General features: G+C 37.6%; 1 protein-coding gene across 1 annotated transcript; it reads left to right on the forward strand.

The window, feature by feature from the left end:
• The first annotated feature begins 2892 nt into the window (after nucleotides 1-2892).
• anxa5a (annexin A5a) lies at nucleotides 2893-27606 on the forward strand. The gene is made up of 13 exons (XM_036127748.1): nucleotides 2893-3077; nucleotides 3192-3232; nucleotides 4699-4783; nucleotides 9148-9242; nucleotides 13684-13797; nucleotides 16211-16301; nucleotides 16888-16967; nucleotides 17256-17306; nucleotides 20000-20093; nucleotides 21265-21360; nucleotides 21533-21591; nucleotides 23669-23791; nucleotides 26765-27606. Exons 2-13 carry the CDS (start codon nucleotides 3230-3232, stop codon nucleotides 26822-26824), a joined length of 951 nt encoding a protein of 316 aa, XP_035983641.1. The 5' UTR covers nucleotides 2893-3077; nucleotides 3192-3229; the 3' UTR covers nucleotides 26825-27606.
• Nucleotides 27607-27748: the final 142 nt, after the last annotated feature.

Genomic DNA, 27748 nt, shown 5'->3' on the forward strand with positions numbered 1-27748 from the left:
CTCAATCCATCATTCTTATTTCTAATGCGGTAATTGAGTTCAAGAATCTTTAATACACCCCTAGAGGCTATTGACTGCACAGCCAGTAGTAAAAACTCTAGGATCAGACAGATCATAAGGTTTACAATGTTGTTTCTCAATTTTATCTGATTCCAATTTTAACATTTACACAGCAAAACGTTTGAATGAAAAACAAAATGATAATTACAAAGAACTCTTCTAAAATATCCCCATCAACTGGAATTTAATCATGTGTTGCTGCATGTTTTAAGTACTTAAGCCTGACATAATGGGTAACACTAATGACATGTTTAATTTTCTCACCTTGCAAAAGGTCTTCAACATGGGAACCAAGCCTTCTCTGAAAACCTGATGAAGAGTCCCAAATAGAGCAAGAGGTTGAAAAGGATCATGAGAAAGCAGCTGATCCCATGTGGAACCCGAAGACAAAACCCAGATGGGCTTTTGCCATCTTTCTCAGGGAGCTTGTATTCTTGATCATCTCACAGTAAAATTCACTGACAAACTAAAAAGTGTCCCATACAGGCAATTTTATTCACAAATCATATGTTGTTCCATTTGGTAGAAAAATATTAATTTTGTGTATCGTTGCCAGTTTGGGGCCAACTTCATGCATAATGTTATTTTCCAATAAAACTCTACAGCCAGAGGAAGATGGGTTAAACATGACACCTGTGGACAGTTCATATTTTGTCCAGTGGAGTTTTTGCTCTGTTTTCATCCACACTTTGCAGATAAAAGTCCAATTTACATAAATGAACGTAAAAACATATCAGAATCAGTTTTACTTGTGAAGACATGTGTTCACAAATGAGGAATTTGACTGGACTGTAAAATGCTCGCAATGTGTTTACTAATACAATAATACAGTAACACCAGTAATAAAAATCAAATACAGTAAAACACATATGAAGACATTGTATACAAGCGGACAGATTGAGACAATAATGCAGGGGTCTGTAGTCCTTGTTCTACTGGGCCTCATGGCAGCTTTTGTAACAAATCTAGGGGTGATTTTAGACAAGGATTTTAAAAGAAAACTACAACGTTAATTCTGTGGTTAAATGAAGCATTTGCCACCTTCATCTTTTAGCTAAATTGTAACCTTTTTTTTATACCCTGCTAATTTTGAGGAAGCTAAACACGCTTTTTGTTCGTGCAAGAAGGGACTGTAATGATCCTTTTGTCGATCGTCCCTCAACAAGCTTCAATTGGTGCAGAATTGGTGCCGCCGACAGACACTTCCAGATGTGAGCACATCTCCACAGTTATATCCTTCCTTCTAGTGACGGCATGTCCATTTTAGATTGCATTTGAAAGTTTTACTGTGTTTTTCAAAGCTCTCAGTGGTCTGGCCCCACGCTACATTACTGAATTATTGAGTTTCTGCGTGTGCGGTAGATCCCTGAGGTCATCTTCCCAGTTCTTCTCGGGTGTTCAGAGAACTACCTAGAAACATTAGGGTTTATTGGGCCTTAACCCTGGAACCAGATCCCTCTGGATCGGCGCTCAATTTGGGTTTGGATTTTCTGGGCATTTCTAAATCCAAACTTAAATTTTTTTTGTTTAGGAAACCTTTTAATACTCAATAGCACTGTGGTATTTTATTCCAGATTTCTAAATTTCATTAAACTTTTTCAGTTTATTTATTTTATCTGTTTTTTAATAATTTTTTAGATTTAATTGAAAAGCTCTTTTTCCATCCCTCCGTCCGTCCATCCATCCATCAATCCATCCATCCATCCATCCAGCGTATAAATTTTGTCTGAAATCACTTTATTAAGTGCCCAGATTGTACCTTTTCATCCACCGCTGTTGTTCAGATATCAGTCCAGAGATTACAAGCTTCTCAGTTATTTAAAAAAAAAATCTCTCCATAGAATCTGATATGCTTGTTATTAGCAGCCAGTGCACGTTTTTATTGAATAAAGGAAATTGGTTTCATGTCAGTCTGGGAGTATGTGATATGAAACGGTGAGCTCTGTTACCGGATCATGTCCCAGACGACGTTCACACTCTCATCGTTTCACAAGTGCTCACTTTAATTAAGGTCCGCGGGAAAGGAGGCAGCAATAAAGACATGTGAGCCAACGTTTTTGCTCTGCCGGGACTCCCTGCTCCCATCAGGAACCTTCTGTTCGCTTCAACCAAGGTTTACCTGCTATTTACCTGCCTGATAGGATGTCAAAAAAAGTTAATGATTTTCAAGGCAAATGAGTAATACCATCAAAGCACAATGACATGTTGATGATTTATTATTCAAAAGATCTACGTCTTTTGAACTCTCATCCATCACAGTGAAATAAATTGTTATATGTGAGATTGATCACCTCAAGCCATTTGATCCAAACAGTAGTTTTGACTCATAAGCTCCCCTTCTTCTCCCTGAGTAAAGTTTTTACATCTTAACGTACATTTTACTAAATATATTTCCTAATTTTTGAAACATTTTAATAAGAGGTTGATACATCTATTTAAAACACATACAAGCCATGTTCAGTAGTGCTGGCTTTCTGTACAATGCATATTAATGTATTATAATAACATATTCACTGGACTTAATTTGATTTGGTATAACTTATTTCCTCAAAAATAATTAAGCAAAAACTATTATTATTATTATTATTATTATTATTATTATTATTATTATTATTATTATTATTATTATTATTATTATTATTATTATTATTATTATTATTATTATTATTATTATAATCCCAGTGGAGTTTTTTGTCTGTACACTGGGCTTGGTCTGAAATCAGGTGGACGCCGTTATATCATCCCAGAGACGACATCTACTGTGTATTTCTGGACAATGGAGGCATCTGTTTCATTACTGCTGCCTTTTAAAAGACGCACAGGGGTGAACGGACACACGGGGTCATTCTCTCTTGTTTCACTCGTGTGGAATGAAATGCAACACTTCCAGCAGACAAGGTGAGCGCTGCTTGCTTTCTCTTGTGAGGAGGAGCTTTAAAGGGCAGTGTAATAAATAAAATAAAAAAAGAGGTACCTGGACCACAGATGACCTGTGAAGAGAGGAAGACACACTGCTGGTGAGAACAGAGACCCATTTTATCACTTCTTTAAGCTGATTGGTGTTGAATCAAGCATGTGTTGGCATGCTAATCTCTCAGGAGGAAGTTAATATCTGTTCATTTGCTTTTCAGTTTAAAACGCTTATCCTTTCACCTCATCGTTACATAAGATGGTAAGTTCTGTCTGCTAGTGTTTCATTTTATATTAGCTGAATACACTGAAAAGATCTGCTTTTTGTGGAGCCAGCCTAATAACATTTGTTTTATTCCTCTATTTGAGATTAAGAGCAGTGTGTTGTAGTCACACAACAGGGCTAACCTTTATGTTTGACTAATGAACCGTATCTTGCCTCTAAAAGGTTATTTTCTAATCACCTAAATGGTACTGACACTGCAGGGTCGTCCTCATTTCCTCATTTAGAAGCACAGACTTTTTTCTTGATAACCCTAAAAGCATCATCAGTTTTCTGATTTCTTATAACTTGCTGCCACAGCACTGGGTTTGTCCCGATGCACTATGTTTCTGACGATCCCTAATTTCACTGTACTCATTACCAAAAGGGTTTTTCTCCACAATAAACTTACATTAGCAGAAAAGAGAAAAGAAGCACATTCATCTGATACACTTGATTTAAGCTTTTTCGACGCCTCAGACCATCTGATGAGGATAAGTAGCAAGAACTAAGTTTCAGCCGAAGACATCGGGATAATTTGTACCATCTTCAATTACATGTTCATGGAAACACGGTTTGTTGTGTCCACAATGGGTTGAAGGTTACAGTTACAGGTTTGACACAATGCTGCCTGGCAGCATCTTGACCGATGGAGAAACAGCCTCCTATTTCTATAATATTCATGGAAATTAAGCAAGTGCTTCACTTTAATCTTTTGTCATAACAAATGTGTACATGTAGCGTTCATTGAGCGGCGTATTTCTTCTCATTGGTGTCCACTGTTACAATGTTAACACTCAAAAACACCAAGGCATTTTTTCAACATCGTGGTAAGAAGTACCCTGACTGCGAGGAATAGGAGATAATATTTTCCACTCATTCTTTCTATAATAGTTTTTGGTTTGAGCTGCAGCTGAGGAAAATGTTTTATTGCTTTTCATTTAAATTAGATGATCCCTGTAAAACGCCTTTGAACACAAGTAAAACACAATAAATGTCTAACACCCACATAACAAAAATTAAAGACGGAGACCTCAAACGTGACGAGTAGCACCTCACGAGAGATTTGACTGTCATCGTTAAGGATTAACTGAGCGGCTGCTGAGTTATATTTGTAGCAATTATCACACTATTTAATTTTTTACAGAATCACAGAAGGTAGCCTTTCTTTGGAACATTCATTATTTACAGCGAGAACAATAGCTTAAAAGACCATTCAGGTCTAAAGTGTAACAGCGATGTGTATCATGTATATGAAGGTTTTTTTTTTCCTACCGATTCAGTGTTCCAAGCCTAGAAGGAAAAATAACGCTTAAACAATTTAAGAATATCCGGAAAAAAAGTATGAACATGATTTTATTTACCTTTATTTAGATTTTTTTCTAAACAGTGACAATAAATATCATATAGGTCTGTTGGTGCTTGAACTAAATATGTTTATCAGTCTTCCCTGTTGCCATCTACAGGAATACAGAGGCAGCGTCAGACCTTTTGTTCACTTCAACGCCAAAAAGGATGCTGAATTTCTCCATAAGGCAATGAAAGGAATTGGTGAGTTTTTAGTGATTAATAATAATAATAATTGAACTTTATTGATCTCACAATGGAGAAATTCACTTCTGCATCTTAACCCATCCCTTAGGGGAGCAGTGGGCTGCCACTGTGCGGCGCCTGGGGAGCAATCAGGGGTTAAGGGTCTTGCTCAGGGACCCAGAGTGTCGTGACTGGGGATTGAACCGGGTACTTGCATCCTTCTTTGAGTGCAAGCGCGCTGCTCTAACCACTAGGCCACCACCTCCCCCAAGGAGGTTGTGGCTGGCTAATTAACACTAATGGATATATATATATATATATATATATATATATATATATATATATATATATAATATTTGTATGCAATAATTTCATTGGATTGTCTGAAAAAATTATTCATTCATTCATTAGCCATTCATTCATTCAAATGCTCATCTTTTACTCTCTTTCAGCATGCTAAATGATGTGCATGCTTCTACAGTTAAATCTATGAAAAAACAGTTGATTACATAATTTGGTTGAAAGACACAGTTAGTTTTTTTTAACCTGCACACATTTTCGATTTCCTCCTAACAAATGATACATTTGCATATAATCACAGGTATTTGCACAGAAGTTTATTACCATACACACTAGTACTGTTTTTTTCCCCTCCTCTCTAAAATATTTCAGAAACTAAGCACACAAAGCAATCATGTAAGCCAGAGCATAAGATAGTTTACAATTGGTGCAAAACCATAACACACATTTTTTCTGATGTGTTTGTATTGGAAAAATAACTGGGTTTGAACATGAATAAAGTGTTAAAAAGAGTTGAAACTTAATTCAAACAATGTGTTCTGTGAAAGCAGATAAATTAACAGTACAAACCTCCATAAAATTATAGACAGAGCAAAAGGTAAACTGTCTAAAAATGTTAAAATGCTTCCATGTGAATTATATTTGCATAATGTTTTAAGATGTAACTAAACAAATATAAAATTCATATTAGTTTCCAATAGAAATAGGCTAAAAGCACCTTTTTATCACCAGGCATCCAAAGCTGGAATAAACAGGAGCTTGAAACTGGAATCAACTTTACAGTCTCATTGGATTAAAAAAAAAAATCTATATTCACTGTTTGAAAAGTACTAAAAGTAGCTCACAGAGGCTTCTATGTAGTAAAGATAGTCTGTGGTCTCTCAAATAACCAAAACCAGTAAATTAAACTGACTGTTGGAGAAAAGCAGCAACCTTGATGTTATGGTCATATTTAGGTACATCTTACTTGAATTTTAATTTAGTCATAAAGGTATTATTACCAACATGATTTTGTCATAACTCACCTTAACAATTGGCAAATACAAATTGATTTATCATTATGTTGATCATGATGTATGATGATGACACTGTAATTTCTTTCTCCAAAACTTTGTCCAACATTCTCAAAATTTGTACAACCTACAATTAAATGGACCCTACAACCACTTTTAGTTGTAATAATTTAAGATTATTACAACTAAATTCAATTTACAGTCCAGGGCATGTTTCTGTTTTAAATTTCATGTTTTTAATACTTTCGCATCTTCTAAAGGTTATCTTGCCATCAGAATCCCAAGCATGTGCATGTCTTTGCTTTGCTCTTCTTTACCCCTTTCCCACAGTGCATTGAGGCTTGCAGGATTTTTTAAATCCAACCACAGCATTTCAACCAGGATAAGTTTGGAAGTTATGCTTTCCAAGCCATTGTGTTGAAGATTTAATGGTGTATTTGGGATCAACGCCCAGGATTTAGCTGGTTGCCTTATATGTCATATCTTAGGATCTGTTCAAGTTTGCCTTAACTAGACCCGCATTCAAGTTTTGAACTCAATTCAATTCAATTCAATTCAATTCAATTCAATTCAATTCAATTCAATTCAATTCAATTCAATTCAATTCAATTTATATAGCGCCAATTGAACTTGAGCCAAAGCATGAAGCGACAGCGGAAAGAAAAACTCCCCAGGAAAACTGAGGGTTACCTCAGTTTTCCTGAGGTAACCCGTCCAAACCTGTTACTTTGTCATGACATTTTAACTTGAGAGCTTGAAATGTCTGGTATGTAGCTCCTTGTTTTCTTTGATGATTGCATAGCCTTAACTTTGGTTAGATTTGCTAAAACATTCACCACTAAAATGACCCCTCACCATATTTAGACAAACCTAGGTGCTTTGGAAATAAACATGGAGTAGCAGAATTTAGTTCCTATGCTCCACTTATCTGGAACAAACTTCTAGAAAACTGTAAAAGTGCTGAAAGCCTGTGTACTTTTAAATCAAGATTGAAAACACATTTGTTTAGGATTGCCTTTGACTGTTCTAGTTAAACTGTTTTTTAAAATCATTAATATTTGGTTTTAGTTTCCATTTTCCTATGTTTTATCCATCCATACATTTTCTAACACATCTATCCCTTGAGGGGTCGAGAGGGGTGCTGGTACTTATCTCCAGCTGTCAGTGGGCGAGAGGTGGGGTACACCCTGGACAGGTCGCCAGTGTATTGCAGCCTATGTTTTATTTTGTTTCAAATTTTTTAATTTTGTTTCCACATCAAGTTTATTGCTCATGATTAGACAATCTATTTTGTGAAGCTCACCATCCGGTTGAAGAACTCCTACACAACCTGAAGCTGCAAGCTTAATTAATAAAACAGCTATCTAAACGTTTCTCTCTCTTGCTGCTTTGGCATGAAGCAAATAAAAAAAATGGAAATCCTAATGGACCCAAAACTAAATCGTTCTGAAGTTTAGTACGATTAAATGTCTGAAAAAAGTTGTGTGTTATTTTATACTTAGTATTTAAATATCTGTGATCAACTGAAATGTAAGGATGGTAAACTTCAACAAAAACTGTAAGCGTAAATTCATCAACTGGTTCACAGCGTTCTGTAATAAAGTAAAGAAATGACACGGTACTGGACATTTCTGATGTTTGTAAAATGTCAACCATTAGCTAACAATGTGTTTTTTTCCTCACACAGGGACTTTTACTTTATTTATGCAAAATTTGATGGTTGTATCACAATTTAAACAACAATATCCCCTCCTCTAGACAGAAGTTAAATACTGACTTACACACAGTCAGACTGCAAATGCAGTCACTCTCCCATTCATTGGGCTTTTTTGACTGACAACTAATACTAATGACATCAGCAGCTGGTTATAATCACAGATGATGGTTTAAAACTTAAAACCACTGTAAGAGAAATAATTTTCTTACCTGATAAACGTAATCATCAGAAACAATAGCTGTAGCTGCCTCTGCGGTTTGGCTGTTGACTCCCTGTTCCTGCTATGTGTCGTGGCTTTGGCATAAAATGTGTTTTGTCCTTCCTTCAGGTTTATAATCCTGAGACAAAAGTGTTTTAAGGCAGAGTCTATTGTTGGTTTGTGAGAAATCTGTCCTTCCATGGATCTGACCAATGTTTCCTGTCTGAATGATCTTTGCTCACAGTACTCTTTTTCATTCATCATTAACTCAACATATTTTGGTTAAATTTGATCTATTTTATATTTTTTTATCAAGAAAGCTGTGTCTATATCGTTTGTAAAGTAATACTGCATCAGACACATGGGATCCAGGTCAAACATCATCACCCATATATGGACCTCACTTCCTGTTTTTAAGGGATGGGAGGCTAAAACAGGCTTTTTGTTGTCATAAAGAGTTTTTTTTAACTCATCTGTTTTGAAAAAACAAAACAAAGGGATATTATTATTTATTTATGTTTTACATTTTCAGTATTTATAGTTTTATGCAGAAATATGATCATATTTGCCCTTTAATAAAGTGCATTTGATTAGAAGCTGTTACAGCGGTAATATTAGAATGGCAAGTAAAAGCCAGCATTACTTATTTGATTATTTGCATGACCTTCGTTAAAGAAGTAATGAAGTCAGTTTATGGTTGTTTGAACAATATTCTCACTGTTGAACCGGGTCAGGTTGATTCTTTCTATTATGGCCATATCCATAAAGCCTTAGAACAGGAATGATTTTCTGACTGGTAAGAGGCTAAATTTGCTTGGAAGTGGATCATTCTTTCTCCAAAGCCACCAGACTTCCAACTCAGACTGAAAGCTCAGCCACTCTTAAATTCTGACTGATTATCTCTAGGATTTGAGCACATAAATTTGTCATGTATTGAAACTGAGCAAAACATTTAATTAATGTCTAATAATAATTACCCCCACTTCTCAAACAGCTGAGGAGAATTAGTGAAGAATTAGTGAAGCCTAAAATAAATAGATACCTTTTTGGTAAATTGTGTGCAAGTTAAAATTATCTTATTTTCTTATCCTTCATCGGGAGGCAGTGTCCACATTTCTTTCTAATAAAGGTACTCTCTATAACTCTGTTACAGGTACAGATGAAGATGCCATTCTCATGGCTCTGACTGCCCGCAGCAATGATCAACGTCAGCAGATTAAAGCAGCTTATAAAAAAGCCTACGGGAAGGTGAGTTACGGAAAATTAAATGGAAAACTACAAGCAACTGGCTGTCACTTACCAATAAATACATTATGTTTTACTCCACGGCCTTGTCAGTCAGCAGGGACCTGGCTTGTGCATGGTCACACATATTTAGGAAAATTAACATCAAAATCTTGATAAAAAACTGATAAAGACCCAAAAATTATTAAAATTGTAATTTATAACCTCAAATTTAGTTTTTTCCTTCTTTTTGGCTTTATATCTTAAATAAACTGAAAATCATTCAAAAATGACAAAAAAGGGGTCATGTGTGCTCAATTATGATTTATTTGCATCTCTGCCTGACACTATTCTTCCTGTATTGATCATTTAGAGTTAGGGTGGATCAAGATATGAAAAAAAAAATGCTGCAAACTAAAACTGCTTTTAACAATGGAAGTGCTAATAGTTTATATCAGTGGTCCCCAATCCTGGTCCTCGAGGGCCGGTGTCCCTGCAGGTTTTACATGTGTCCCTGATCCAACACACCTGATTTACTTCCCCAGTGTGCTGTCAAGCTCTCCAGAGTCCTCCTAATTACCTCATTATTTGACTCGGGTGTGTTGAAGCAGAGTAACAATTAAAAGTTGCAGGACACCGGCCCTTGAGGACCAGGATTGGGGACCTCTGGTTTATATTCATCAATTAACAAAATGTAGTCAATGAACAGAAGAGAGATCTAAATCAAATCAATATGTGGTGTAACCCCCACTCAATCTACAAATGCACCTAGCAGATATGGAGTTTAGACGAAAGTTCAAGCTGGAAGAATCACTCCCAGCACACCTGTTTCCACTGATCACCTTTTCATGGGTCCTTGCGTCAGCCTGTCTGCATCAGTTCCTCATTTTATCATCCCACAAGACTCTTATAAGGCGCTTCATCAATGAATTCTCCTGCTCTCCAGCTGGGCTTTGGCCCTCCTCCACCACATCTCCTCCTTCATGCTCTCAGGCTTCACTGGACTCCCTCTCTCCTCTGGCCTTCACCTCCAGTGTCTGAACCCTGGGGGCAGACTTCACTAATCCTAATCCTAAAATGAACATCCATGCTCATAGACATTCACAGCTTTCATGTCTGATAAATAATCAATAATCAAATCGGGAGTCCAAGCACCAAAGAATTTTTCTAATTTATGCCAATAAATCTCTCTAATTGCCTCTTTTTGTCTGTGTGAGACTCACCAGATTGAATTGATGCTGTCCTGAAGGCAGTTTTTGAAGGAAGAACTCACCACATATCCTCTGTGGATATAGACTTCCTCAAATCCTTCTGTCCCCTCGTGTATTTACAGACAGACCTGTTGATATCAGGGCTCTGTGGGAGCCATGTCATCACTTCCAGGACTTGGTGTTCTTCTACACGCTGAAGTTAGTTCTTAATGATCTTGGCTGTATGTTTGATGCCTCCCTGATGGTATTACATGATGGATACGTATTTGCTTGTATGACTCAGCATCGAGGACACTATTAAGCCTGACCAAAACTAAAATTCAGCCCCAAACCTGTGAGGAAGATCCAACATGTTGCCTGCAGAAACCCATCATTGTATCGCACTCCAGCCCTTCGGCGAACAAAATGCCTATGCTATGAACAAAGATTTCTAATTTTATTCAATGGTCCATAGTGCCAGCTGCGGTTTTCTGCACCCCAGTTCCTATGTCCTCATGCATAGTTGATTTGGTTGGCCTTGTTTTCAGGTGTGGCTTTTTAGCTGCAACTCTTCCATGAGTGGATGGGTGTACCTGAGTAAGTTCACTTGACCGACCGCTCTGTCTAAGATCCTTAACGTTGACCATTTTGTGTACTTCTTCAAAAGCGCTTTAACAGCACAAACACCTGTCTGCTTAGAAATATTTATCTGGGTGAGACCTAGCTGTCTTGTGTCTTGTTGCTGGGCTCAGTCTTACCATGACCTGTTGTTAGCGCCTTGCAACCAAAGATAACCATTAATCAATATCTGACAGTGTCAGATATTTAGAATGAATATCTCTCAGTTTAATGGCTACTATGACAGAAATCTACTAATCAGAGCTTTTATGATATGAGGGTTCCTAATGGTGCTGCCCTGCAAAAAGGAAAAAAAAGGAACGTTTTGGATTTCTGAATCAATTCCTGTCGTGGATAACCTGTCCCGTTTGCTCCAATCAGAGCAAACCCACTGCTACACGGAGCCTCGGGAGGCTGTGAACAGGTGCATCTTCACCAGCTGTGTGGATGTTGGGTTGCACGCTAGGCACATACCGGTGACAGCTTCCATTATTGTTCTTTGGCAGCCGAGACCAAGACTGATAAATAATTTGGTCTCCAACGTATTTTTTCTTCCTGTTGGATATTTTTATTTCTGCCTGCAGGAGACTTTATTTCTCTGAACAGGAGAATTCTTGACAATAAGAATAAAAAAAAAATTGTTTTTAATATTATTCATGATAGAACATTGACATTTGATTAAACAGATTCATCCAAAGTGAACTCTTTCATTTATTACCAGGCTATATTTAATAAAATTATTTGATCGTGGTTTTGTTTTGGATGGATTTGGGAAGAGTAGAGCATGGTACTAAACATCTGATTATTTTAATAACAAATCCAGCCGGTGCTGTTGATGGTTGGCAGACACGGCTGAAGTTGCATAGTGTGGAAACGATTTAGTAGTAACCAGCGGTCGTACAATGTGCACACATTGATCTTGACATTATACCAAAGATAATGAAATCCACATTGCACAGTGTGTCATGGAGTAGTCTTTTAAGATTGCTAAAATCACAGTGTAGGAAAGCCTTTATCATCTGTATGGTATTGTTGGTTGATCATAAACTTGACTCCAGTCCTACAAAGTTCCTGACTTTTTCCAAGTTTACTGACAATAATTGATGCTGGTTTGAAGGCAAAGGCCTTCAAGGCCAAATAAGTGATATTTAGATTATTTTCATTCCTTTCATTTAATCACCCTGTATTTTGTAAATTGATGAAAAAGAACAACCATTACTTATATACTTTTTAGATATTCTTAGTTTACAGCATCTGTTTTATACCTGTACTGCACTGTACTAACCAGTACTGTGTACTGAACACTGAGCTGTGCTTGAGCACAAATGCTCTCTCATGTATTTGGTGTTGTCACCTCTTTGATAATAAATAAGCCATAAAATGAAAATGTGAAAAGTTACTTGGCTCTATGTATAAAGCTAAATCTTAGAAAAACCGTTAGAGGTTAAAAAACAGACAAAACTAAAGCAATATTTTCCCAGCAATGTTCAGAATAAAGGTTTATTGCCTGTTGAGCTATCATTTCGCAAAAGCATTCAGGGAAAGCAGTCTCCATGGAACAGAAAGCTGTGCATCTTGTCATAAAGGAACATGGCCATTTCATGCTTTAATGCCCCTCCTGTTCCATCTCACTGTCAACTTGTTTTATGACCACCTGTGGAGGTTATTACTGTTTTTTCTTGCAAAGATAATCACTGCCTTGAGTATAAATAGATCAAACTGAGTAAAAATATACATGAGAACAAATTGCAAAATATCCCCTGCAATATCTTTGAATATTACACCATTATATCAAGATGAGGCCATGAAAAAGCTAATTTGCTCACTTTTATTTTAAGAGATAAAAAAAAACACACAAATGCCCTAAACTGGCTATTTGGAAAATAGATATCTAAAGCCAGAACCTATTAAAAAGAAATATACAATTTTAAATTAAGTTACATTTTAGAGATGTCAAAGACCATACAGACATACAATAAAAAAAAAAACATAATGTTTCCCTAACCTGGCCACCCAGTTAATAATGTGTAGCACTCTCCGTTCTGCACATTATCAACCTGGGACTGCTCCCATCAAATCTGTCCAGGGAAAAGAGGATCATGCATCCAAACTCTCTTATTGGGCGAAGCGACACCTTGTGCCCGTCTACCAAAGGTTGGTTTTAGCCAACCATGGTATCAAAGGAAAATGTCGTAAGCAGCAGACGTCATGAGAAACCACAACAAGCTACACTGGTCGAGGGGCGCTTATTTGACCTGCAATTTTATTCTCATGTAATTTCTTGTCAAATATATCTATCTATCTATCTATCTATCTATCTATCTATATATATATATATATATATATATATATATATATATATATATATATATATATATATATATATATATATATATATGTGCTGCAATATATATATATATATATATATATATATATATATATATATATATGAATTAAATTTTATTTCTATCCTAATATTTGTGACGTATTACCTCTGGTCTGTTTTTTTAAGTTATGTCTAGACTGCTAGTTTGATTATTTCAACCTGCATCAATCATTTTGTCAGTATGACTAATACATTGCGAGTGTAGATTTCTATACAAATACAATTATTAATGATTCTGGTCCTCTTGCTATTATTCTTTCTTCGACGGCAGGACTTAGTCAGTCAGCTGAAATCTGAGCTCGGTGGGCTGTTGGAGAACCTGATCGTGGCACTGATGATGCCTCCGGTCTTATATGATGCGACTCTACTACACAAGGCTCTGAAGGTAACTAATAAGGCTGTTCCTAAAAGGCTTCACTTTGTCCAGGTTTCAGGTTTCATAAGTAAATCATCAATTTTCATATTTTCAACATAGTTCCTCTCTTGCCGTTGATTAAACCCCTAAAACAGCTAATGTACGTTCATTAAAATTGCATTACAGTGACGTTTTTTTCCCTGTATAAAAAAGCTATTCTGTCTTAAAATGAATTAGATGTGATTCTAAACCTTTGGCTCATTTAGTATGCACTGACTTATGAATGGGCGAATTGGTTCATGTCTCAGTCTTCACCAGTCGCCTGGCTGCAGCTGCTCTCCTTCACACAGCAGAAATAATGTTGCCCATGTGCTGCTGCAGTAATTCAGTCATAAATGTTTAAAAAGTGAGCTACAATTCAGAGGGGACAAGAGGAGGGATGGGAATTGTATGTCAACCTTCCCTAAATGTTGAAATGTCAGAAGGGTGTAAGATTGTTACACATTTTGAAACGTAAAATTAAATATTTAAATCTGCCTTTAAATATTTAAATCTGCCTTTTAAATTATGACATCAAATCATTAAATGCAATTTGTGTTAAATAACTTCATATGAACATGCATTTCATTATTTCACTCTGTATTTATTTATTTCACGCAGCAGACCCATCATGAAATCATTTAAAGCACGGCTCGCCAACATGGGGCCCGCGAGCCTGTTCTAAAAGAACCACAATCCACCACCAAAACTTTATTTTATCCTGTTACTCGTCTTTTTTAATCACATTTGCATTTATATAGATTTTAAAATGACAATATCTATAACAAAGCATGAACATTGTATTTATTTTGCATAAAGTTAAGGTGAACTCTGACTCTTCTGGTTAAAAGGTCAGTAAAGGTAGCCCTTCACGTGACACAACCCCTATGAAGTAGCTCAAAGTTTCAAAAAGATTGGTGACCCCTGATTTAAACTGTCACTTTCACCCATCAAACACAGTGGGCGGGATTAGGACGTCCCTGACGTCTGATTGGCTGCTTCACCCTGAGTGAGACAAAACGACTTCTTCTTGGTCGAATATTAGCTCCGAGGTCAATATTTTTGCTGTAAAGTGTAGGAATAACCTCATTAACATGTTACCACACACTGTCTGAGCTACTCCAGCCTATATTCCTAGTTTGGTCTGAAGTATCCCTAATAAGTTCACAAGAGAACTTGCTGTGGTCCAGAATAGGGAAGCTGTGTCAGACAGGATCAACATCGGCTGCTGCACAACACCATGAAATAAATAAATAGAGTGATATAATATAATGTATATTCAGATGAATTTATTTAACAAAAACGAAATTTAATGATTTAATGACATCATTTAAAAGGTATATTTAAATATTTAATTTTACAATTCATAATTTAGTGGTACATTGAATTGTTTAATGATGTATTAAATAAAGAAATTTTACATTTAATTATTCAATGGAACATTTAATGGTGCGTTTATTAATTTAATTTTACATTTCACTATTTCATGGGACATTTATTATTTCATGATATATTTATTTATTTAATGTTGCCCCCTTTAACCCTTCATACATTTATAGTTCTAAACATGTTTAATTAATTTCCCACCTGTGTTTTATTTAATTGTCATTGTAGTTCCAGGTGACGGTGTATGTCACGACACAGCGTGAGACAATTCAGTTCATTTATTTAGCCCCAATAGACAACAAATATCGTCTCAAACCAAAAGAGAAACATCTCTATGGAAGGAAGCCCAACCAATCACATCAAATCAGTGACTTTACATCGATCAATAATTCGAGGCAACCATTAAAAAACATCTCATGTTTTATTCTTCATCAGAACATGACAAACTAAAATAAAATAATCTGGCTTTTACATGTTGCAAATGATCCTAAATAGTCAATGATCGTAAATCAAAATCACTGTTCACTATGATTATACACCCATTCTGCTGTTGGCCATGACTGGAAAATCTTACAACAAAGCAGAAAAAAGACCCCCCTCAGCATTGGGTCTGATCATGCATTTTTAAAAACGTTTTAATATGGCACTAGTTCACGGTAATGAAAATCCTCTGTCATGAGGATGTGTGCACCGACTGGCCTTTCATGTCTCCCTCTATCTGCTTCAGATCTATTTAGGGTCAGAGGTTGAAACTGTTTTCTTTAGAGCTCCACTTCCACATCTTTTCATATTTGGCATTAATGGTGAAGCTTTTCTTGGCTTATTTGTTTCCACAGACATATAAAAATATGATGGATGATAGATGAAACCATGAAGCTTTTCACTCCAAAGATATTTAGCCTCTTCTCCTTTGTACGCTCCTCTAAAGGCTGATAAAAACGTGAAATGAGTTCTCTGAAGCACATCTATGTTGTTTCGTACTGAGCTCCGGCGTGTGCGTACTCTGTTTGGTTCCCAGGGCGCGGGGACTGATGACCAAGTACTGATTGAGATCTTGGCCTCCAGGACTGGTGAACAGATAAAAGAAATCATCAAAGTCTACAAGAAAGGTGATGTAATGAGGCAGACCAGAGCAGAGAAACGTGATTACTGGGACTGCAGTCATGGATCACAAACCCTGATGGATTACACCCCAAACACATGAAACCGCTTCTGAGAATTGCCGATGATGGACAAGTAAAAAAAAAAAACTGTTTTTGACTTTACTTAAACAATTTAAATCATCTCAAGATGAGATTTAGGTAGGTTTAGTTGGATTTGAGTTTAATCCTTGGATGATTTCAAGAATATCTGTGGACAATTAAAGGAGGAGCTTTTCATCTCTTGCACATTAAAAGCCCCAGATTTTAATGTCTTGCATCATATTTTCCTTTTACATCCAAACTATATGCTATTAAATTAAAAAGAGCGGAAGAAGAGAGAACTCTGGTGTCAAGTAGCAGAGCTGACTTGTATGTTCCTTGAAAAAGAAAATGGAAATAAAGGTCCAAAGCCAAAGAGCTCAGTTTCTCCAATCTGAAAAAAAGAGAGTCCTGCTAATCAATTAATTAAATCACTCCTGCTGTAGCTATCGATTGCTTCCATAAACAACTCTAGTCAAAGCTTCCTTTTGTTCCTCTTCTCATTTCCCCCCAGAGTTTGGTGGCAAATTGGAGAAGGATATCAGCAGTGACACCGGCGGGTGCTACGGCAGACTGTTGGTGATCCTGCTGCAGGTAAAGAAGGGACCTGCTGGGAAGATGTTCCTGTCATGATAATGAGAGTCCCTGGTGATTTCATTACAAAGTCATGAGAGATTTAAGTCTGAAGTCGAGAGGTGACTGGCTGTGTAAAGGAAAATAACACGGTTCTGGTGCCTTCTCAGGATAATTGAATCTACTTCGGTTCAGAAGTTACTCTGAGTTCATCCCCGCTGGTCTAATTTTTCCTCTGTCTCTCACCCTGTCTCTCTGCCTCTGCGCCTGTCTGTCCTCTTGCATTTCTGACTTTGTTTGTCTGCGAAGGGGAGCCGGGAGGAGACAGTGGAAGAGGACAAAATTGAAAATGACGCCAAGGTAACAAATATATTCAGTAAAAAAAAATGTCTCTAAGCAAACCAAAAATGGAAAAAGCCACTGATATTGACTGATTAGTTAATCTTTCTGTTTACTGGCAAACCTTTCTCACACATATAGCATTTTAGAACACATACAGTGCAAATGGGAAATATTAAGATTTTCAACACAGTACTGTATTTTATTTATCTATTTTTTTCGGTTTTATCTTGAACAAAAAGGTACATAGGCAACTTTGCACATGACTGTAAATGATTATGAAATTTGAATATTGGAAGATCTCCTTGTCATCAGTAGTCAGACCCTATTTTACCCTTCACTAAATCTGCGAATGCTCTGCAAACATGACAAAAAGAAAATGCAGCAAAGTCGTATCATGGGATTTAACTGGAAATGTAGCAACCTGGTGATCTACATTAGACCTTCATTAACTGCTCATCATCAGTGACCACATTTATGGAAGCAGAACTTTAGACAGTTTGCTGCACTGGAGCAAACAGATGTGTATTAATGCCAAAAATGCTTGTTAGAAAATCAATTGTTGCAGCCCCTAAATCCTGTAAGGGTTACAAGGACATTTCCAAACAACCCCAGGTCCTTCCTTCTAAAGCAAGAAAGGCTATTGGTAAGTTTGGTGTCTCCTCGTTTGACTCGACTCATTTCTACTCGACTTACACATGTCACCAAGGCACCACATTAACATGGGTGAGATCATCAGCCGAAAAGGTACTGTACCAAAAAAGGGTCTGTTCCCAAATAACCAGGTAGAGCCCTGTTGTGCATCCCTGGTATTGTACAAGTGGAAAATGTTAATCATTACTGATTAAATGACAAGGATTCTTGCAGGGAACAACTACGGCTTGAAGAAACGTATCATGTCTGCAGGTCTGAGGTTTGGAAAGTTCCATCTAAATAATCCAAAGGACTTCTTCTATAATGTCATTATGTCCAGATTAGACCAAAGACGTGTTTAGCCATTATGCACATCTCAGTGTTTAGATAAAATCAAACAGAACATATCAGCACAGTGGTGGAGGGATGATCATTTAGGCTCCTTTTGTACCTACAGGACCTAGGCACCTTGCAAACATCTGTACAAATATGTATTCTTCAGTCAAATGTTAGACCATCTCTCTGACAGCCGAGCTTAGCTCCATACTGGGACGTAAACTGGACAAAGGGTTAGCAGACCAAACAGAGCAGCAAATTCAAAACGGCAAACAGGCTTAAATAATAATCAGCTTTATTGTCATTGCAACGTGCATTCCAATTAACTTTGTTCTCTGCATTTAACCCATCCCCTTCAGGAGCAGTAGGCTGCCACTGTGCACCATCCAGGGAGCAATCTGGGGTTAAGGGTCTTGCTCAGGGACCCAGAGTTGCAGTTGAACCCAGAACCTCTGGGACACAAGCACAATGCTCTAACCACTCGGCCACCACTTCCCAAAAATCACAAATCGGAGGCAACCGGTACTTTCACTTAGCTCGGCGAGATGCATGCGTGGAAACATCAGTGAACTGAAACAATACTGGAAAAGAAAATAGTTTCACCTCAATGATGTTAGATACTAACAAGATCATACAGAAAACAAAGACTACACGGTGTCACTGATACTAAATGAGTGCATGTGAAAATCCTCAGTTATCTGGGTCATCGCAACAGCAAACAGGCTTAAATCGGAGGCAACCGGACTTCTGTTCAGTTCTTTCTGAAAACGTTTCGACACCTATCTAGTTGTCTTTGTTAATTTACCAGAACTGACAAAGACTCCTGATACTAAATGTGGTTCTACAAGCTGCGGCGTTATAAAACTGTATTTGCAGCCATGGGAACTTTATTTACCCCTCACCGTGTATAAATGACAGAAAGGGACAACTAACTCTTGCTCCATGCGCTGCACCTCTTCTTGCATCGCCACAGAACATTGGTTTTAAACACAATGAGCTGCATAATCGTCCCATATAGATGAACTGCTCCGCACATTTGCACTTTACTACTCTGATAATAGAAAGCTATTAAATTTAAGCCCCACGACACAACATAAATTGTAAGAACAGACGCCTGTTGGGAATTTAGGAGACACTTTGGCTTTAATTTAGCGACATTTTAACATTTCTCGGCAAGCAGCACAAACAGCTCTGAAAGGTGAAAATGCAGAGGCACATTCTAAGCAGCGATTTAATGGCCAGCGTACTAAATTAGACAATCATTTAAATTCCATAATCCTCTTCGTCAACATATGGTTCTCCTAGCTGTCTTGCCGCTAAAGGCGACGATTTATTGGAGCAGGATTCCTCTATAGGGCAGCTACTGACGTAGTCTAAACCTTCAGTAAGAAGACATGTTGGTTCTTGTTATTGATATTGAGCAGTGAACTGGATCTTTTCATAATGCATCTGTGAAAACACCACACTCATCTTTTCTTTTTTTCAACCAAACAAATCAGGGAACACTTCAAATTTTTTCTTCATTTTTTTACATTCCTTAAACGTGATTTGTATGAGAGGAAAATGAGAACCCTCGTTTAGCTGCAGAGAAATGAAGGGTTTCTCCATCACAGCACAGAAGAAACTGAAGCGCTCTTATTCTCGGGTGCTTTTCGTCAGTGCAAAGCCCTTCATTACTGCTGTCACACCGGCTCTGCCAGGTGGCTGCGTATGTGTGAACACAGGAGTGTGCTCTGCCATTACAGGACCTGTATGACGCCGGCGAGGCCAAGTTTGGCACCGACGAGGAGAAATTCATCACAATACTTGGCAACAGGAGCTCAGAGCATCTCCAGAAAGGTGAGGTTCTGATATTGGAATGATCACTCGGTGGTTGTTGCCCTTTGACAACAAAAAGTAGATTAGAAAGCTGGCCCAAATATCCAGACGTGAGAAACGGCGCAGAGAGCAGCCGAGGGTTATAAGATCAGATGCTCAACAGCCTCAACCTCTGGGGCAAACGCTGTTTACTGCAGACGCAGGCAGGTGACCAAACTTGTTCTGACTATTAATGAGGCACAAAGTTAAGAAAGTGTGATGTTGACGGATTTGGGCAGCAAATAACCTTGTCAAGTTTAAATATGTACATGCTGAAAGCAAGGTGAAAAATGAGAAATGCATTTTGGATGGGGCTCTAGCATTATCTCCAGCATTCAATGGGCGAGAGGCGGGGTACACACTGGACAGGTCGCCAGTCTGTCGCAGATGATGAACCCAAAAAGGTTAAAAAATAAAACAACTGGACTTCTATAATGAAGCTGAAGACGTTTCACTTCCCATCCACAAAGCTTTCTCAGTTCAAAATGAGTCACTAGCCTGTTGCTGCTTTCGCCCCTGTGTGTCTGAGCTGCCAGGGGTGTGACTTTGATCGACAGGCATCACAAATTAGTCTGATTAGATAAAGAATGACACAAAAAGCACTGATTGGCAACCGACTGACCCCGGATCAGCATCTTTAAACATCCGATTAGAAACCAGGATGAAGTCACATGGTGGACAAACGTTTTAAAGCATACATACACGGTCATCTGGCTGGCGTCCCTCATGATTGAAATGTGGTTTAGACCTAAAATGGATCACGAATGCTGAAAAATCTGAAGTCAGACACATTTTATGAGACAACAAATGAGTAAATTACTTTTTTATCTTGTATTTTACGTTTACTGTGTCAAACTTTTTTCCTGACATTTTGATGGGGTGGTACCCTAGCGCCCCCCTTTGACAAGCTGTCACTGCTGATGAAAAAAGTAATTCCTCCCTCTATCCGTCCATCTTTCTATCCCAGAAAACTCAGAAAACAGGATTGCGGTGATCCATTCGGACTGTATGCTTTACACTCAACCAAACTCAATTAAAATCCCAAAAAGACAATTAGTCAAATACAATTTGATTTAAAATGACTCGACTGTGCTTCTTCTGAACACGGCACTCGGGCAGCAACATAAAACTGTCACCATGACTGTTTTTCTAGTGTTCGATGCGTACAAGAAGCTCTGTGGCTCTGACATAGAGGACAGCATCAAAGGCGAGACCACGGGGAACCTGGAAGACTTACTGCTAGCTGTTGGTAAGATCCACTACATCTGGCTGTTTCCAGATGCAGTGACAAAAATCAGCACCTCCTCAGGCTTTTTCTGTCCTGTCATACATATTGGAGCAACACAGTCTTGACGGTTTCAAGCTATTTCATCTTATTACTATTTAAATTCAGCCTCTTCTTCGTCATATTTTCCCCACAGTGAAATGTACCAGAAATGTGCCGGGCTTTTTTGCTGAGAGTCTCTATAAATCCATGAGGGTAGGTACCGACATTCATCCACACGCCGATAAAAGACAACATTGCTGCACGACGGGGTTACTGACAAACTTAAGGACCATTTAAAAACCAAATAACAACATTTGCCCCCTGTCATTGCTGGTCAACCGTTTCTATAAATCATTTAAGAGTATAACCCTAATTTTATGATTAATTACCCTGCATTGAACATGTTTTTGTTGGCAAGACAGAAAAGTACAAATAATGCAAAACATCCACTGATGTGTGAAGTCTTAGGCTATCCCTGCATCCTCTCACCATGTTCTCATATTTTCTTTTAATGTTTTGAAGTTGTCTTGATCAGGCTTTCTCAATCCCTTTCAGCGTTTTCTTTTAGCTGCTTTATCGCTCACCTAATTGAGTTGTCGCTGCATGTGTAGACTCAACACTGATTTAACCATTTATTTTAAGAGTTTGATGTTTTGAATGAGTTATACTAATCTTAATCAAGACCATTTTATGTTTGAACTGAAAGATGATGATCGTGCAACTTCCTTTAGTCTCCCTGCAATGAGTCCATAAGTGCAATTTGGAGGTTTTAGTTTAGGATTTGGAACCCCATTAGCTGAGCTCTTTTTTAAAAACATACTTATACAAAAATATTGTCAATGTGAAGGATAACAAGCATATATATATATATATATATATATATATATATATATATATATATATATATATATATATATATATATATATATGTATAAAGATTCAATACAATTTCGACAGAGATTACAATTTATACAGATATCTGTCCACATCCTGCATTTCATTCACAGATAGTTGTTCAATTATCTTTACAAATAGTCAATGCCAATATATCTCCTCAGTTGTCCTTTAGATATAAATATTTGTTCTAAATTGATCAGTTTTAGTGGCAAGTCATTACGTTCTTTCAATGCTCTATAAATAAAGGTTTTGTTAATACATTTTTATTTGTTTTTGGAATTCACAAGTGAGCTTAGTAGCATAACCCTACAATTCTCTATAGTTTTTAAATTCATTAAATAAGAACAATGGATATTTTGATATCTTCCTTGTAGAGAACAAGGAAGAAGCCAATGCTTGATCCTGGACCTTCAGCCACCCCTGTTTTGGATGCATAGTTATTAAACTAGTTATTTAAGAGCAGTTTAGAGCCATATTTAGAACCTCGTTTTGCATGAGTTGCCGTTGCTCTAGATCAGGGGTGTCAAACTCATTTCTATATGGGGCCACTTTGGCGTCATGAAGTCATTAAAAGGGCCGGTAGCACGTGTATAGACAATGCTTTTCATTTCATAATTTCATTGCAGTTCACATAGAAGTATAAAAAATGCACAGTAAAATAGCAACCTTAGGCCCAATTTATCTGCAAGAAAAGTTGATATTGGGGTGAGTTACACTTACATGAGGCACAGTTTTAGCCACTTTATACACTTTAAAAGGATATATACCTCTACTTTATGAAATTATATGCCTTTTTTTTGGCTCTTGAGGGCCGGATAAATTACCTTGACGGGCCGGATTCGGCCCGCGGGCCTTGAGTTTGACACCTGTGCTCTAGATCTTTTCTTTTAGTGTTAGCCCAGATAATCTGACGATATTCTAGTTTTGAAATTATTACAGTTCTGACAACAATCTTCATCAAATTAGCTGGAAGATACTGATGACATCTTACTACCGCGACAGATTTTCCTAAATTCAATATTTCTTGACCAAGACAATTTATTGTACAGACCCATAAGTTTAGCCTCTGGGAGTTGCTCTATAGAAGTGCTTTTTCTGTGTGTGCACTTTTCCCTACTTCTTAATAGGAGCTATGTGCAAGAGGCCTTGGCATGCATGATTTTATTTCCTTTTTGGAACATGGGTAATACTTAGTTAAAGTGTTTGGTAAGACCACATATATAAAAGAAAATGGTGAATAACTTAAGACCTTTTTTTTATTTCAAAAGACAGTTTTACCCTGAAAGATTACATCTAATTCACAAAAAAAGATTACTTCTGTAACTCCTAACAAACATATACATCTTAAAGATGATCCTCTGTTTTATCGACCATATTTTATTTTTATTTTCAGCGAGCTGGAACTGATGACGACACCCTGATGAGGATAATGGTGTCGAGGAGTGAGGTGGACATGTTGGACATCAGGGCAAACTTCAAGAAGATGTACGGACAATCTCTGTATACTACCATCCAGGTACTAATCACAGACGCATTAACATTATTCAGGTTTTTCATAAACACACTAAACAATACGGTCCGCTGGAAAAGACTGCAGGACGGGAAGTCATTCGTCTTCCAGTTTTCACCTTGCCTACATGCGCTCATCGATCCGACTGCATGGCTGCTTGTGGTGTGGGTGTGCTGCTTGTGTCAGTGCAGTGATGGAGTAGGGATTGCTAATTTACTTTAAATGTCTTGTTCACTGTGATGAGACTGCTTTCCTGCTTCTCACACACGGTGAAGTGAATTAATCTTTTCCCTCGGGACCAGATGTTCCCACAGAGAAGAATTATCCCTCTGTTCTTGTGAAGCCCCCAAATCTCCAAGACGGAATATAGATAAATAGGACATTAGCAAATAACCTTTGAATAAACGGCACAAAATACATCCTCAATCATATTTTTACACTTTTCATTGAATTACAGCTATTATCTTCTTAGTTATCATCTGTTTGTAAAATCATTTTGATCACTTTCAAGGAGATTTCAAAAACCTTTTTTTTTTTTTTTACATGAACAAAGTATTCTCACAGCTGCCGTTTTGTGTCAGTCGCTTCTTTCTCTGAAAGACACAAATAAGGCTGCATTTATCTTTGAATCCTCACAGTCCTCATGATTCCCTTTCATTATCCAAGTGCAATTTAAACCATACTGCATTTTGTTGCTACAGTAAGAAAACAGGGTTTATCTCCCTCAGATGCTATAAGTTTATGATTCTACATAAAGCAGTTAAATCCTTTTTGCTTTACATTCAAATAGCCAATTTTGGCGGGTCTAAGAGGTGTATTTGGCCTCCTGTGTATTTGACAGGTGATCAGCCAACTAATTCACTGGTTAACTAAATCCAGCAAAACAGCCTAACAGGTATGCAAGCGTTGCAAAAAGCAGAATAACAGGGCTAAGATGACAATGCAAAACAATAAACAAAAAAAAACTGCCTTATTCACAGTTGCACTGTTATATTCAAGCAATAAACATAAGTTACTTTTGTTGTTGTTGCTCAGTTTTTGTTTTCAGTTAAATCTCTGGCAGGTTTTACCAAGGCATGGATATAGGAAACACAGTTTAAGCAACTTTTGTCATTTGCGTAAATTGAACAGATTCAAAAGAAATGTTCTCTTATCACATTCAACCCTTACCTTTTTCTGGGTGGAATGATTACACAGGAAACTAAAATATCTGGATAAATGTCCCTTAGGTAGTTGCATAGAAGCAACTCTGACTTTTTGTAGCTATCAATCAGCTTCTGGCATTAATCATACTTGGACCCCCTGATATTGGAAGAGCTCTTTTAAAACTTGTTGGTTTCCTAAAACACCGTTCACATATTTTTAAAAGGGTTGGGACTAGGATTGTTCCATAAACATAATGTTGGTGAAAGCCATGGGACTCCACTTGTGATGATTGGGCTTCCCCTTGGTACTCAGACACCAATTCTGAGGGCTACACTGCCAGACAGGACATGTAAAAAAGAAAGAAAGAAAGAAACTTAAAGGGAACATAGTACAGTATTTAATGCTTTCCTTTTCACAATTAAATCATTCACTTGTGGTCTATATAAAGTGGAACTGCAATCCGTTCGTCTGAATTCCTCGTTAACTTTGCCCTACAGCGCCTCCTCAGCCCCTGTTCTGAGGAGCGTCTCGTTTTGGTGCCGTCTCTTTAAATGCAAAGGAGGCATCTCACACGCAGCCTCCCTCCAGGCTGCAGAGCGATCCGCCCCGCCCCACCATTTTTGTAACATGCTGGGAGACGGTGTTATGAATTGTGTGGGTTAGTCCACCCAGCAACCAAACATTTTCACATGTTCACTTGTAGCTTTGTCATCCTTCAGCTTGGACTACATAATCATGGTGAAAAAAATACAAATGGCCGATTCATGAAATTGGTAAACCCGAAGTCCAGGACCTTGTTTAGCAGCTTTGTGACAAATACTATGACGTAATTGTTCAAAAAACACTCAATAGAAAACAGAGAAAATCGAACGGTTTGAAAAATACGACTCAAACGGAATATAAAGCTTTCTACGCAGTAACTGGAAAAAATACATTCAGATTTTCTGCATTCCTAGAGTACAGAAAGAACAAAAGGTATCTAAGTACACAATTAATTTTATTGAAGGGCTAAAAAAGCGGAGTTTTTGCAAATGTCCTCTTTAGTGCCGACCTCTTCTAAAATCAGGCTATAATAGAAACAGGTTTGATGTTTATTTTGGATCCTTCTTCATTTTGGACATGTCGGTTGTTTCTAGTGTCATCAGCCTAGTTGTTGAGTAAATATTGTATAATAACTGTAAGGTAGTCCCCAATCTTCAAAATCCCTACCCAATGAGCGTAATTTACCAGTACGTGCAGCCCCTCAGTATGATGCTACCACCACCATGCTACACAGCTTACAAAGCTCTGACATCAGTCCTGTTGAAAATATATGGAGCTGGTTTCAAAGTGGAGCCTTAACTAACCAATTTAAATTAGCTCTGTCATTTCTTGATAAGAAGAGTATACAGTATCATCACCCCACCCCTGCAAAGAAACAATGGGTTCCTTTTAAAATCCATAAATTAATCTAACATTCTCACCCCTGATGCATTTATGTAATCTTGTGAACCAGTGTTGTATGTTTGAAGGTTATGCGTAGAGTACAGGCCTTTAAATATCAAGATCCTTTCATGTGACTGGCTCCCAGATGTGAGACAGTTGTTCTGCCTCTGCCAGAAAGGACACGAGCTTCTGTCTTTCGCTGGAGGATACATTACCATGCTGAGAGGAGGAGCAGCAGATCCAATCATGGATCCTCTCACCCACACACATGTCACATTAGGAGGTCATTGTTACATCCAGAGTGTCTCTGGAAAAAAACACTGAGGGGAAATTGATCAATTTAAACACAAAGGGAAGAAAGACTTCTGCCTGTGACTAAAACGGGTTTCATGTCTTTTCTCTTTGCAGGAGGACACAGCAGGAGACTACCAGAAGGCGTTGCTGTACCTCTGTGGTGGGAAGGATTAATGTCTGAGAGAAGAGCCGCTGTGAGACAGCTCTGCTCACAAGGAACAAGATATCGACCCGTGTTCTTCTTCCTTTCTGACTTTACTGTTGATTGAATTAATGGAAATTACCCACATATCACTTTAGACAGCATATCTGCAGCATGGATGTCACATTCATTTATTCATTAAACCTCTTTCAGTGATTGGTGGAGATGCAGGCTTGGTTTTAAGATGGGGAATAGCATTAACTGTTCCTTAAATGTTAGTGGATCAATCTAACACACTTGCTTCTAGTCAAGTTCACATTGCTGGCATTTGGTTACTTCATTTGTGCCCTTTATAGATGTTCAATTGGCTCATAAAATACAAAACTGCTGATCAATGATTTAAGCAACATGTCCACAGCACAGTTGGTGTCATTAATTACAAATGAGACACTGACCCCGAATAGTCCTTCAAACCTGCTGTCAGCAACCACAAGTGTTAGAAGGGCACTACGCACGTATTGACTTAAATTAGGACCTTTCTATGAAGGGCACCTGTCTTAAATAATCCATAGGAGATGACAAATGGTCCAGGTTGCTGAAGCTGAACCACATGGTGGCAGCAAAGTTTAGAATCTGGCCCACATCTCCCCACAGTGGCTTTAAAAAAACAGCCTTAACTCTTTACTGTAAAAAAAAAAAAGCTTTTTATTTTTAACTTTAGACATTTATTAAAAGGCCCTGAAACTAAATGACTGAGATAAGTCAAAGTTTTCTCAAACTGTTATAGATTTTATTGGTTTATCACACATTTCCAAATGTTTACAAAAGAATTGTAAACATTTTAGTTTCTGTGTCTATTTTGTCATATGTTACGGTAATTCTCCAATTAGATTCATCTTTGTGAAGAGTTCAATAAACTGTGAGAAATCTCTCTCCAATCTTTCAATACAGTCTCT

This window comes from Fundulus heteroclitus, chromosome 23 (assembly GCF_011125445.2).
Source record: "Fundulus heteroclitus isolate FHET01 chromosome 23, MU-UCD_Fhet_4.1, whole genome shotgun sequence".
NCBI lineage: Eukaryota > Metazoa > Chordata > Actinopteri > Cyprinodontiformes > Fundulidae > Fundulus > Fundulus heteroclitus.